Source organism: Dryobates pubescens, chromosome 17, assembly GCF_014839835.1.
Source record: "Dryobates pubescens isolate bDryPub1 chromosome 17, bDryPub1.pri, whole genome shotgun sequence".
Classification (NCBI taxonomy): Eukaryota; Metazoa; Chordata; class Aves; order Piciformes; family Picidae; genus Dryobates; species Dryobates pubescens.
This window is the reverse complement of record NC_071628.1, coordinates 5172730-5187512: the sequence shown is the minus strand read 5'-3', so window position 1 is coordinate 5187512 and position 14783 is coordinate 5172730. Positions and strand designations below refer to the sequence as shown.

Below are 14783 nucleotides of genomic sequence, written 5' to 3'. Positions count from 1 at the left end.
TCTTGAAACCCACCAGGCACCAACAGGAGGTAGAGAACCCAATCCACCTTGGTTTCAATTCTCCACCTCCAACTGGACATCTCCTGTAACTGAAGTGAAGCCTTTGAACACTGAGGCTTGGAGTAATCATGGGCACTGGTTATTAAATACACAGCACAGCAAACGATGGGGGGGGGGGGGGATGAAAAACCAGAGTGTGGCACAATAAATAATGCTTAAAAAGCCCTCTCTAGAAGCTGCTGTATCAAAGGCAAGGGGGAAAAGAGTGGCAAAATGAAATTAGTTGGTGAAGTGATGCCTTTTCTGTTAGGAGCAGAATGGAGTTTTGTAAAAGGGAGCAAAGTCGAAATGCATCACCAGGCCCAGCACGGGGAGCAGTTGGGCAAGAGCCAAGGAAATTGTTGTTTACATGGAGGCAATAAAAGGCTCTCCAGCAAAGGCTTGGAGGAATAAAGATTCATAAATATTAAAATAAGCCTGGGATTGTCAACCCTTTAGGGCAAGGAGGTTTTCTTTCCTCTGCCTGTACGCTGACACAGTGGAGCTGCAACTCCAGTGAAGGGCTTCAGACACTGTTGTAGGATAAATATTTACTACTGGGGGACAAATGAGGAGAACCATTCCAGGCTTTAGGAAAACCAAATAGTTTGGGGGAAGAGAAACCTAAACCAGTTCTAGTTAATGTCTTCCATGGTTTTTTTTTGTTGTGGTATGTTATTTCCCCTCATTCCTTGTCCTGAGGGAGGTCTGGGTGCAGACAGAGTTGCCCTTCCCTAAAGGGTTTGCTGCTGCTCCTGTGTAATCCCAGCTCAGGTTGGTATAGCTTTGGTGTGGTGATGTCAGAACTGGAGGCTCATGATGTGATGCAGTGAAGGGAGAACCCAGGCATTAGAGCAGAGGACCTCCTATCCTTGCAGATGAATGAAGAGGCTGGAGAGAGCTGGTGCCAGAGTGGTATCACTGACAGGGAGACCCCCCCCCAGATCATCAGTCCTGTGATGCTTCCAAGCTGTGCCAGCCTTGTGCTCTAGCTTCTAGATTCCTCCTCAGCCAATATCCATGGTGCTGCAGCAGAAGGTGGGAGCCTCCAGAAAGGTTATCTGGGCAAGGAGGTTGCTGTACTTCCAATCTGGAGTGCCAAATCCCTCTCTCTTGACTCTGAGGCTTTTTCCTTCCAGGTTTCCATAGCGGTTGGGCTGGCAGCTTTTGCTTGTGTCCTCTTGGTCATCCTCTTCATTATGATCAACAAGTACGGCCGGCGGTCCAAGTTTGGCATGAAAGGTAAGTGCAGTTGCTTTCCTCTAGCAGGAGGCACCTTCCAGGACTGCCAGGCTCTTATAGCACATGTGGAAAGGTGGTGTGGTTTTATTCCTACCTTGTTAGTCTGGGTGCAAAGCCTTCTGAAGAGCACGGTGTCCGAACCTCTTCTGTTTGTTGAGGGGGTGATGGAGATGGACAGAGTGGTGGTTCTCACCTCTGTGTGCTTCTGCTGGGCAGAAGTGTGTGTGTGTTCTCCTTAGCAGCACACAACTGCAGGCTGCCTAGCAGGGCTTTGAGCCTTCTCCTTCCAGCTGTGTGTTGAAGGGAGTTGCCCTCAGGGTAGCGTCATCTTGGATGAAATCTTCTGCATGGACTTGGTGGTGTGTGGGTTTTGCCTGGCATCACAGTGGGTGCAGAGTGTGTGAAGGAGGTAGAGAAGGCTGTGGAATTGGTTTAGGTTCTGTTGGAAGGGCAGCTGGACCCATTCTGTGCCTGTCTGTGGATGGGAACCAAGATACTACTCTAAGCTCCTAAGGTCCCTGCCACAAAAGCAGTTGCTGACCTGCCTCGCGGTGATGTGGAAGGCTCCCATCTGCTGCCTCTCTGTTGGAAGGTTTCCTCCTCTGCATCGTGAATTACCACTTTAAGAGGTATTTCAAGTGTCCTTGGTAGTGATTAGGAAGCCAGAAGGCATCTGATGTTTGCCAGGCAGAATGGGTCTCTCTGTGCTACCAACACCTGCACGGTGAAGTGACAGAGCTGCTGCCAGCAGAAAGTGGGTGACTCTCTGCCATCTGCTTTTGGTGACTCTGCTGGCATCTCCAGTTGGGCAGCGTTGGTGGTGCCCATTGAAGGTTGGAGGAAGAGCCTTCACATGACAAAGTAGTTCCCAGCCTAATTGTTGGCTCATGCATACACTGTTTGAAGCCAAGCTTTGACTAACCTGAGCTGCTTTGACTTGCTGGAACGAGTCCAGAGAAGAGCAACAAAGTTGGTGAGGGGTTTGGAACATAAGCCCTACGAGGAGAGGCTGAGGGAGCTGGGGTTGCTTAGCCTGGAGAAGAGGAGACTCAGGGGTGACCTTATTACTCTCTACAACTACCTGAAGGGAGGTTGTAGACAGACGGATGTTGGTCTCTTCTCCCAGGCAAGCAGTACCAGAACAAGAGGACACAGTCTCAGGCTGCGCCAGGGGAGGTTCAGGCTGGATGTTAGAAAAAAGTTCTATACAGAAAGAGTGATTGCACATTGGAATGGGCTGCCTGGGGAGGTGGTGGAGTCGCCATCACTGGAGGTTTTTAGGAGAAGACTTGACAGGGTGCTTGGTGCTGTGGGTTAGTTGCTTGGGCGGTGTTGGATTGGTGATGGGTTGGACGCGATGATCTTGAAGGTCTCTTCCAACCTGGTTTATTCTATGTATTCTATGTATTCTATGCTTTGGAGGCTCTTGAGTCGCAGCCTTTCCTGGCCTTGCTGGGACCTGCATTGGAGGGCATGCTGAGAGCTTTGGGAGCATTTCTGGTGCTTCCTAGGGCTTGGTTTGGTTTAAGAAGGCATTTCTGAGTGGGTCCAGATGGGATTCTGGCTGGAGTTTCTCCTCTGCATCCTATGGAGAGAGAAGACAGGACATTTAATTAAATAGTGAATCTTCTACACCAACTTAGCAATATTTAGTCCATATGTCCAATGATAAGAACCATCTGGTGGGGTGTACTGGCTGGTGGGTGGAGTAGAGGAATGGAAGACAGGGTTCCTGGGATCAATTCCCAGCCCTTCCACTGACTCACTGAGTGTCCATAGGCAACTAGCTGACTTAACCTCTGTCTCTGCTTCGGTTTCCCCATCTGTGAAAGGGGGAATGATGTTAGATGCCTTCTGGAGGGGTTTGTCCCAGCACGTTGGAAGTGCCCTGGGTATTGCCACTGATGAGGCTTAGAGATACAGATGTGAAAAAGGAAAAGCAACTTCTGACCCTAGTGGAAGAATTAAAGGGGAAGGAGCTCTATGTGAGTAACCAGACTTGGTGAGATGATGTGCAGTGTGTGTACAAAGGTGCTTGGGTAAGCGTGCTGGTGGATATTGTGCCCTCCCAGAAGCCAGAGGGATGCTGTGGTGGGCACTTGTGTGTGCAGTTTTGGGAAGGCAAAAATGTTTAGCCAGAATCATAAAATGGTTCAGGTTGGAAGGGACCTCAGAGATCATCTGCTCCAACCTCCCCACCATGGGCACCTCTCAGCTAGGCTCAGCTGCTCAAGGCCTCATCCAACCTGGCCTTCAACACCCACAGGGAGGAGGCAGCCACAACCTCCCTGGGCAGCCTATTCCAGAGTCTCACCACCCTCCTACTGAAGAACTTCTTCCTAAGCTCCAATCTAACCCTGCTCTGCTTCAGCTTCAAACCATTCCCCCTTGTCCTGTCTCTAGACATTCCTGATGAAAAGTCCCTCTCCAACCTTCCTGTACCCTTCAGGTACTGGCAGGCAGCTCTAAGGTCCTCCTGGAGTCTTCTCTTCTCCAGGCTGAACACCCCCAGCTCCCTCAGCCTATCCTCATAGCAGAGGTGCTCCAGCCCTTGGCTCATCTTTGTGGCCCTCGGCAGAGCATGCTTTCCTTCTCATCATGCTGTATTTCCTTCAATCCTGATATGAAATCACAACCCTGGAAAGGTTGTAAAAATTTTATGGATGGCTTTGGAGAGCTGGAGCTGACAGGAATGAAACACATCTTTAAAACCAGATGGTGGCTGCAGATCCTCCTGCCCTCTGGACAGTTTCTCTTGCACAAGGCCTTACTTGCTCTGAGCCTCCTGCTTTTCCCCTACATCCTTTGTAGCCACAGTGCCTTTGTCAACTGCCCTGCCACCAGGCTTTGCATCTTTAATCTGTATCTGCCTTCTTTGCTGCCAGCCCTCACCACCTTCCTCCCCACAACACAAATGCAGCCCTTCCATTGCCCTGCTGTGGCTGTCATGCTTGGTAGTTCCTTGGCTCTGGTCTGCCCTGAAAGCTGTAGCTGACTTATTTCTTGCCCCACAAGGAATGCAACAGTCCCCTCCATGCTTTCCAAAATGCAGTTTCTCAGCTCTCTCTCTCTCTCCTCTCTGCTCAGTACACCCATGACTCCACAGCCTTGCTCTCCCCTCAGGTTGCTTCGGGGTCTCAGCTGAGCTGTTGCAGATAGTCCCAACCTGGCAAGGGTACCTTGAAGCTAATGTTTGTCTTGTGTCCCCCATGTGTCTTTCCACAGTGCCTCCTCTTTTACTCCTCTAGTGGGCTGAGGACCCCTGAGCACCCTCTCGAGGTGAGGAGAAAGCTCTTCATGGAGAGAGTCATTCACCATTGGGATGTGCTGCCCAGGGAGGTGGTGGAGTCCCCATCCCTGGAGGTGTTCAAGAGGGGACTGGACGTGGTACTCGGTGCCATGGTCTAGTCATGAGGTCTGTGGTGACAGGTTGGACTCAATGACCTTTGAGGTCTCTTCCAACCTTAGTGATACTGAGATACTGATCTTCCATTCCTCCTTCCTGAAAGCTTTCCTCTCAGTGGGGGTGATGTCTTTGTCCAAGTCACCAAATCACTTCCCTGAGTGGTCCTCAGCTGCTTTTCCAGGGGCTCACATACAGGTTCTGCCTTATTCTGACCCCCCTGCACAGGGCACAGTGCAGCTGTCACCCACCCCCACACCACCTTTAGCTGGCACTTTCCTCTGGGTCCCTCATTCCCAGTTAATTCTTGGGCAGGAGCCACCTCCTGTGTGGCATCCAGTGTGTTATCATATACTAATTAAAAACCCCAGCCAATAAACTAAATGCCAAAGCAGGAGTGTTTGGGGGAAAGTGCATCACTCCCTGAATCAGGAGGTGTTTTGCTCCTTGCCAGCTGATGTGTTGCCACTTGTTGTTGAAATCCCAGCCTGGCAGGCCTGCAGGAGAGCAGGTTTTTCCTGTTGTTTTTGTCTCAGACACAGAAGCAGAACGCTGTGTGCTGGTGTTGGATGTGTTACTCAAAGCACCTTGTGAGCCTCAGCATGTATTTTCCCTTCTGTGCCTGCTAGCACATAAAGCAGATGGGGGTTCTCTTAGAGAGAGAGAGAGAGAGAGAAAGAGAATGAGAGGTAGGCTTGGACTGCCAAAATGTCACTTTGGGCTGGAAAGTCCCCCCTAGGCCAGCCTGTTGGGTTGCCCACCAGCCTTAAAAGCAGCCTAATGTCTGATAGATGTCCAACATCCCAGCTGCCTCTGGAAAGTAACTCTCTGTGCCTCGTGGAACATGTGCTGGGGGGAGGACTGCTAGAGGATGATGTGCCCACACCTAGAATCATGGAATTGTCAGGGTTGGAAGGGACCACAAGGATCATCTAGTTCCAGCCCCGCTGCCATGGGCAGGGACACCTCACACTGCAGCAGGTTGCTCACAACCACATCCAGCCTGGCTGCAAACACCTCCAGGGATGAGGCTTCCACCACCTCCCTGGGCAACCTGTGCCAGTGTCTCACCACCCTCATGGGGAAGAACTTCTTCCTAACATCCAATCTGAATCTGCCCATTTCTAGTTTTGTTCCATCCCCCCAAGTCCTGTCGCTCCCTGACACCCTCAAAAGTCCCTCCCCAACTTTCTTGTAGCCCCCTTCAGATCCTGGAAGGTCACAATTAGGTCTCCTCGGAGCCTTCTCTTCTCCAGACTGATTAGCCCCGACTCCCCCAGTCTGTCCTCATAGGAGAGGTACTCCAGCCCTCTGATCTTGTCCTCTTCTGGCTGGTAGCACACCCTCAGAGCACTGCCCAAGAGCCCTGGCAGAGCTGCTGCTCTGGTTATGACCTGGCTACTGATGCAGCCAAGCGGTGCTGCCAAGCGAGCCAGCCCCAGGCTGCAGCAGGGGCACCAACAAAAGCTCCTTGTGTGGGGGGCTGTGACGTGCTCTGCTCCTGTCTCCTTGGTGTCTCTTGGCTGGGCTCACAGGGGCTGGCTCAGTGCCACCCCCTTGCTCTCTCAGGAGAGGCCATTCATTAGTGTGGGGTGGCAGAGGGCAGATTCCCCTTTCTGGCTGCCTGTTGACTTTGGCTTCTCTAGCTGGGGGCCAGGGAGAGGGGTGGGCTGAAGCAGCCTGAGGGGTGCTTTGGAATACTGGAGCTGGCGTGATGGAGGTGTAAGGAAAATGGGAAGCAAAGAGACTTTGTGAAGTGTGGTGTGTACATGGGCATCATGGAGGCAGCAGAGGGGAATCACAGAATGTTAGGGGTTGGAAGCTCATCCAGTCCAACCCCCCTGCCAGAGCAGGGTCACCCAGGGCAGGTCACACAGGAACACATCCAGGAGGGTTTTGAGTGTCTCCAGAGGGAGAGACTCCACAGCCTCTCTGGGCAGCCTCTGTCACCCTCACAGTGAGAAAGTTCTTCCTTGTGTTCACATGAAACCTCCTCTGCTGCAGCTTGCCCCCAGTACCCCTTGTCCTATCACTGGGCATCGCTTAGATGAGCCTGGCTCTGTGCTCCTGACTCTCACCCTTCACATGCTGGAGCTGCAGGGCTGGGCTGCAGCTGCTTGCTGAAGGGTGATGTGTCTAGAGGGAGAGCTGTGATGCTTGTTAAAACCTTGTGCTAGCGTGGGAAGAACAACAGGATCTTAACAGAGTGAGACACTGACAGCTCTTGGGGTTACTGTTGTGTCCAGGGCAAGGGATGGGGGAGAGCTCATGGGCAGAAGGAGCCTGGCATCCCTCCCTCAGTCATTGCTTGCTCTGACTCTGGGCTCAGGGTTTTACATTCTCTGACCACCAGCAGAGGTGCAGGGATTTAAACCTCCCTTGCTAAGGTCAGGCTTGTCACCACAAGCCTCATAAACCCACGTCTTCTGATGAACACCTGAAACTCCAGCAGATGACAGGAAATGAAGCTTCATCATGGGCTTAAACACACAAAAAAGCCCCACAAACACAACCCCACATGCAAGTCCTGGGACTAACAAAAATGAGATTTCATAAACCAGTAATAACAGCAGAGAGAAGTCCTGGGACTAACAAAACTGCTGGGATGGCACAGAGGTGGAGGCTGTGTAAGTGTGGAGGTTGATGGACAAATACCTGCTCCTTTCCCTTGTTTCCCATTCCATGTGAGAGTGCCTGGGGATAAGGAACCTGTGCTCAGGCAGATTCCTGTGCTGTGCTCCTGGTGCTGCATTACTTTAAGGGAAGAAAAAGAAAGTGACAATCAAATTGAGTTTGCCAGGATCTGGGGAGAAAGATGCTAGAGCAAATCCAGAGGCAAGAGCACTTGTTGCTCTGCTGAGCTGAGCCACTTTCCAGGCTCTGGGATTAAAAACAACCCTTGTACTTTCCAAGTGAGGTTTTCTTCCTGGGCTGGAGACAGTGCCAGCTAATGGTTCAGATTGGGTTACAGCTGGCAAGGACTTGATTGCTTTTGGATCTGCTTTAGAATAGAATTGAGTCCAACCTATCACCCAACACCATCTCATCAACTCAACCATGGCACCAAGTGCCTCATCCAGTCTCTTCTTAAACACCTCCAGGGATGGTGACTCCACCACCTCCCTGGGCAGCACATTCCAATGGCCAATCTCTCTTGCTGGGAAGAACTTCTTCCTAACCTCCAGCCTGAACCTCCCCTGGCACAGCTTGAGACTGTGTCCTCTTGTTCTGGTGCTGCTTGCCTGGGAGAAGAGACCAACCCCTACCTGTCTACAACCTCCCTTCAGGGAGTTGTAGAGAGCAAGAAGGTCTCCCCTGAGCCTCCTCTTCTCCAGGCTAAGCAACCCCAGCTCCCTCAGCCTCTCCTCACAGGGCTGTGCTCCAGACCTCTCCCCAGCCTCCTTGCCCTTCTCTGGACACCTTCAAGTCTCTCAGTGTCCTTCTTAAACTGAGGGCCCCAGAACTGGACACAGGACTCAAGGTGTGGCCTCAGCAGTGCTGAGTACAGGGCAGAATGTCCTCCCTGATCAAAGTGCTGGCACTGCTAATGTGCATGTGGATGTCAGAAGCAGTTGCAGAGCTGTTCCATTGTAATTTAGCATTAGTTAATAGGTACTTAAAGTAAAGTGGTTGCCTGTTTGATTACAACTGGGGGGGTTATTAACATTTTTTCCCCCCATAAACAGATAGCAACTGTCTGCTGAGTCGATTGCAGAACAGCTCCAGGGTTCTGGTTCACGAGGCCCAGCCCCTGCAAAGATATCTTGGGTGCCTGGCATGGAGCTTCTCTTTTTGCTGCCTTAGAGGTTTCTGTTTCTCTCTTATTTATTTATTTTCTATTTTCTTTCCTCCCTCATCACACAATTCCAGAGGCCCAGCCCCTGCAAAGCTACCTTTATCACACAATTCCAGAGGCCCAGCCCCTGCAAAGCTACCTTTGGGTGCCTGGCAGTTTGCTTTCTGTTGATTTGAGGTTTTCTGTTTATTATTATTATTACTTATTAATTTATTTATCTCTTTGTACATTTATTTAATAGAATAGAATAAACCAGGTTGGAAGAGACCTTCAAGATCATCGAGTCCAACCTATCAACCAATCCACCACCACCTAATCAACTAACCCATGGCACCAAGCACCCCACCAAGTCTCCTCCTGAACACCTCCAGTGATGGTGACTCCACCACCTCCCCAGGCCTCCTTCCTTCTCATGCAATTCTTGCTGCAGCTTTCTGGAGGAACAAGCAAACCCAAAACTATCTGCCCAAAAGCCATGACCTACAAGCATAAATATCTATCCAAAAGCCATGATCTACCTTTCAGTTGAGGCCCAGTTCTGACCCACGTTGCCCTGGCCCAGTGTGGCTCTAATCATGCACTGCTTGTGTTTTTGCCCTGGTTATCTGCTTGCAGCTGTACAGGCAAGGAGAAACACTCTGCAGCTCTGGAGAGCCTGCACCTCAAGGGTTAGTTGCTCAGGAGGAATCTGTGATCACAGGGTCCTTTCATTTCATCCTCCTGGGAGCTTGCCACGTAGTGGGAGCAGGAGGAAAGAGAGTGCCAAGCAGCATCAGCCAGGCTGGCTCAGCTAGTGGAGAGAAGTAGCCCCACATGAAAAGCCAGGGCTAAGCACAGGGGCTCAGGACTGTCTGGTGGGCCACACTAATGAACTGGAAGCAGAAAACTGATTGCAGTTGTGTCTCAGCCCATCAGTGCCACATCCTGAGATGTGTGGGCAGAGTGACCGAGTAGGGCTCTTGCAGGTCAGGGCTTTTACCTCTTGGTATCCTTCTGTTTGTTTGAGAAGCCCCTTGGTGTACTTCTTACTCTTGATATCACTTGCTTTTATTTGCCAGGGAGGGGGATTGAAAGGGCATGTGGTTCCTCTGGGGCTTCTGTCTATAAATACCTGTTTATACTCTGCTGAAGTGCAAGCAGTGCCAGTCACTTATTTATTTATTTGGTGCCTTCAAGGTGAGAAAGCATCAAGCTCTTCAAACTGATAAGTGCTTCACCCTCTGCTAAGACATGCAGTCCATAATCAGCGTGATGGCAGCAAGGGAAAGCTGCTGTGCAGCCCTGGGCTCCTTGGCAAGACTTTTGGAGGTCCCACTTCTTCCCTGAGGTGCTGTGATGTGGCACTTGCTGCTCTCTCTCTCTCTTTCTTCTCTGCTCTCAAGCCAGCAGCTGATGCTCAGCCCCCTTGTCCTTTGGGCCCAGGTGGTGCTAGTCCAGGCAAGGTTTTGAAAGATAGGGGCTGCTGTCATTTGTTGCTGTCTGCAGGAACATGGAACCACCCTTGGCTGGAGAGGTGCACCCAGGAAGGCTGGAGAGAGGCATCAAATGACCCTGCAGGAGGAATGGTTAGCAGCAGAGCAGGATTTATTTAGCTCCAGCACTAAAACACTGTCCCACTCCCAGAAGTAATAATAGATTATTTATGAGGGAAATGTAAAGTGCACTGACCAGCCATTACCTATTCCAGTGGCTTTTACAAACCCAAGGTGTCTATTTTAGACAACTACTAAAAGCAGTTTAAAAAAAAAGAAGTAAAAATAAACCCAGCCACATCAGTAGGTTTCAGGTGGCCTGAGAAAGCCTTCAGCCTCCTTCATGCCCTGTTCCTGCAGGCTCTTCCTCCCCCTGCATCACCTCCCTCGCTCATGGGTGCAGACATTTGCTCCAGTCACCAGCTGGGTGCTGGGCCTGGGGTGCCCCAGAGGAGCCCCCCCAGCACAGCTGGTGTGTGCCCAGGGCAGTTCTGTGTTAGCAGCTCTCTCACTGCTGACTCTCACCACTGCTTCTCACATTGCAGTGACAAAGAGCTGTGTGAGTGACCCTCCTCTTACCTGTGACTCAGCACGATGTGAGCTCCCAGCTGAGGTGGTGGGAAGGTGTTGAAACTTATTATTTTGAAGTTCATTTTAAAGCTATTCCCTGTTGCAGTCTTGGAGCATCAGCTTCTTCCATCAGCAAAGCATTAGCATGTGGCAGCACTGGGGACCCTGCTGCATGTGGCTCTGAGCTTGCTTCTGCCTTTGCATGTGTGCTGGGCTTGCTCCTGAGGAAGGAGAGGGTGAGAATGAGCCACCCCTGCTTCCTTCATCTTGAAGGGCTGGCAGTATGTCCTTCATCTAGTTGCCCCAATTCCCCATCTGCCTTTTCCACAGCCAGGCTCAGTCCCCTGAGCAGCCTGCCCCAAGGTCCATGCAGGAGGTGCTAATCCTCGGGGGGCTCCTCTCTGTGGCAGTGATGCTGCTGCCTGCCTCCAATCTGTGTTTGCTGCTTGGACTGATGGTGTTTGTCCATCTGTGTTCATGTGACTTTGCTGGCATGACAGCACAGAGCTGGCATAATTCTGTTTATCTCCAGAGCAGGCACCATGTACAGCAGCAGGATAGGCTGCTGACAAAGAGACATCTCCACGAGCCTCGTGCCCTTTGTGCTCTCCTGTGCCTCTCTGAAGGCAGCCAACAACCAAACAACTATGTGTCAACTTTGATGTGGCTTTAATAAGATGCAGGGCAGTGTGGGAAGAAGCAAAGGGCTGTAATTAATATTTTAATTGTAGTTGGTCTGGACTGCAGTTGTCCAATTATCCTGTGGAAAGGATTTTGCTACTGTTAATGCTGATAAGTGGCCCTCTGGGAGGATGCCCCTGGTTGAGTTTGTCACCTCATGACTCGCTATAGGATTGTGGTGTTTAGCCAGGGATGCTGGGATTGGGCTCTCTGTGCTGAAACCCTGGAGCAGGAGAGCTTCAGGCTTGGTTGAGAGACAGGTGACTGTCATGGAAAGGGCAGGAGTGGCAAGGGAAGCATTTGGAATCTGTGAAAACAAAGGGAGAGAGGATGGAGAAGGGTGCTGCTTGGTTTGAACCTGAGCCAAGTGTACTTGAAGGAGTGCCGAGAAATTTGGAGGCAGCAGAATAACTTCCCAAGGGAATGGACAGGAGCTGCCATTTAAATGTACTGTTCAACCCTCAGCTGGAGAAAGCAAAGGGTAAAGAGTGCTGGAGCATCCCAGGCAACCAACACCAGAACAAGAGGACACAGTCTGAAGCTGTGCCAGGGGAGGTTTAGGCTGGAGGTGAGGAGAAAGTTCTTCCCAGCAAGAGAGATTGGCCATTGGGATGTGCTGCCCAGGGAGGTGGTGGAGTCACTGTCCTTGGAGGTGTTCAAAGGACTGGATGTGGCACTTGGAGCCATGGTTTACTTGTCAGGAGGTGTTGGGTGATAGGTTGGACTTGATGATCTCTGAGGTCTTTTCCAGCCTGGTTGATTCTATGATCTGATGATCTAATGGGCTTGGTCCATCTCTAACTTCGAGTTCTTGTGGTGCAGCCTCCTGCTGTCCCAGACAGCCCCAAGAAAATCACCCTCAGACTCAGAGTTTAGCATCTGCTGGTGAAGCAGTACAGAGCCCTGTGTGATGCTCAGGCATCTCATTTTGATCTACAACTGTGCTAGTAAAAACCAATGGACCAGAAGATAATGTCTGTACACAAAGGCACCTGAGTGGTGTTCTGTGCACAGGGGGAATAAATCATCCCTCCTGGACTCTCATATTTTGTGTCTGAAGGGGGCAGGGTTATAATCCAGTTTCTGTTTGGGAGAGTGGCCTTCAGCTGGTGCTGAAGTTGTAGCTGGTGGTACCCAGTTGGGTACCCTGGATAGCGAAGGAGCACAGGGGAAGGGATGATCTTACCCTAGACATGCCTTGGTCAGGAAAGGGACCTACAAACTGGCCATAGGTCTCACTTTGGGCTCTGTGTATGAGGCACCAGGGTATGTTAAGGGGCACCATGCTGGGAATGATGCCCAGTGCACCCACAAGCTCACCCCAGCCCTGACATCAGCCTTCAGCATGCTGTGCTCCATACCCAGGCTGGATTGCAGGATCTCCCTGCTCTTCTAAGGCTTGTGGTGTGAGAAAAGCATGGAGCTGGTGCTCAGGGCCATCTTCTGTGTCTCATGGCCTCTTTGCTCCCTGTGTCTGCTGGAACTTGCTAGCTGGGCTTTTCCCTGCATTGTTTTACTTGACATCAGAGCAGCTGCAGGAGTTAGCAGCCTCTCCTGGAAAGGATTCTTTTCCCATCAAGACCCTTATGCTGCAGCCAAGCATCTTACTCACCCTGCTGTTGGGGTGCTTTTGTGGCTTTGATCTTGCTGAGTGGTCTCACTTTGTGATCAGTGAGGGGTTTTCAGCACAGGAAAAGGAAAAGCCACTTCTTGACCAGAACCCTGTTGGGAAGTGCGGCCTTTGGCAACATAATTTTGCCACATCTGCCGTTGATGCCACCCGAGGCAAAGTGCTCCAGCAGCTGCAAACACCACAGAGGTGAAAACCCATATGACTACAGCAGAGAAAAGAGGTGAGCCTGCTTGGAGCTGGGGACTAAAAATGCTCTGCCTTTCTTCTCATTCCACCTGAACCAGCTGCAGGAGAAGCTGGTGCCAGTGAACCTGCATCTCTCTTGTGAGGATGGGCTGAGGGAGCTGGGGCTGTTCAGCCTGGAGAAGAGAAGACTCCAGGGGCACCTCGTAACTGCCTTCCAATACCTGGAGGGAACCTACTGGAAGGCTGGAGAGGGACTTTTTACAAGAGTGCCCACTGACAGGACAAGGGGAAATAGGTTTAAACTGAAGGAGAATAGGTCGAGATTGGATCTTGGGAAGAAATTCTTCACTGTGAGGGTGGCAAGACTCTGGAGTAGATTGTCCAGAGAGGTTGTAGATGCCTCCTCCCTGGGAGATGTTCAAGGCCAGGTTGGATGCAGTGTGGCCTAGTTTGGAGGCATCCCTGTTCATGGCAGGGAGGTTGGATTAGATGATCTCCCTTCCAGCCTAAGCCATTCTATGATCTTCAACTTCCCAGCGCGTCCTTCTCCTCCCCCAGCAAACAGCGAGCTCCTCCCAGCCTAACAGAGTCAAGACTCAGCCAAGAGGCTGTGAATTAGTGTGAAGGGGAAGAAACTGTTTTCCTTCTCCCTGCTTTCCCTTCAGAGCAGGCTTCACGTGGCAGGGCTGAGATGCTGGTGCCGTGGTGGCCGCGGGGCGAGCAGCCTGCCGGCGAGGCTCCTCGGTGGCATTGGTGTCCTGACGCAGAAGCCTGCGGTGCTGAGACAGCTGCTGGGGCTGGGGCAGGGGGAGAAGTGGCCCTTTTGCTGCTGACAAGATGACTTTTTGTCTTGATGCTCTAAAAGCTCTTGTGACATCTGCAATTTTCCAGATGGATAATGAAAACCTGCGCGCGGCGGTGGCGGCTTGCGAAGCGCTTTGCCTGTGGAGCTGTGGCCATCGGTTTCATAGCTGCTGACAGGGCTTAATAATCATTACACTAAGTGGAGCTGGCACTTGGGGAGGCAGGTAAAGCTGCTGCTGCTGCTGCCCTTGGGCTGAGACGCTTTTCCCACTGTGCAGCAAGAGATGCAGATCCGAGCTGTGGATCCTCGTCCTGGTGGGCTGATTGCTGCCTCTTCTCTCAGGCTGTGGGGATCTGTAGGAGCTGCTGGCCAGGTCTGCATCCCTTTTGCTCAGGAGCCTCTCAGCACATTCTCATGGTATCCACCTTGGCCTGACTCAGTGGCTGCAGGGCTTCCTCTGGGCTCTAATTTCAGTCATAGAATGGTTTGGGTTGGAAGGGACCTTAAAGATAATCTAGGTCCAACCCCCCTGCCACAGGTAGGGACACCTTCCACTAGAGCAGGTGGAAGGTGTCCTGGTTTTGATGTTTGCACCTTGGTTTCCTTACTGCTGCCTAGGCTGGTTAAGGGACACACTGCCTGGGTGACTTTGTGGCTTTGGTGATGCTTGACTTCTGAAGAAGATAGCAGAGCTGTTGGAGAAGGGAGTTAGTTCTGCTCAGTCACTGAGCCACATCAGTGATGGCTCTCCAAAATTGCTAAAGTCATAGAATCACAGAATGGTTTATGTTGGAAGGTATCCTAGAGGTCATTTACTCCCACATCCCTGCCATGGGCAGGGGATGCTTCTCAACTAGACTCAGATGCTCAAGGCCTCATCCAGCCTGGCCTTCAACACCCCCAGGCAGGAGGCAGCCACAACCTCCCTGGGCAGCCTATTCCAGAGTCTCACTACC

General features: G+C 51.4%; 1 protein-coding gene across 1 annotated transcript in view; it reads left to right on the top strand.

Moving 5' to 3' along the window:
• The window catches only part of NTRK3 (neurotrophic receptor tyrosine kinase 3), a 272999-nt gene that overhangs the window by 98707 nt on the left and 159509 nt on the right, over nt 1-14783 (top strand). Inside the window, exon 11 of the mRNA XM_054168851.1 lies at nt 1179-1281. Within this exon, the coding sequence (XP_054024826.1) occupies nt 1179-1281 (103 nt within the window). The remainder of the gene's footprint in view (nt 1-1178; nt 1282-14783) is intronic.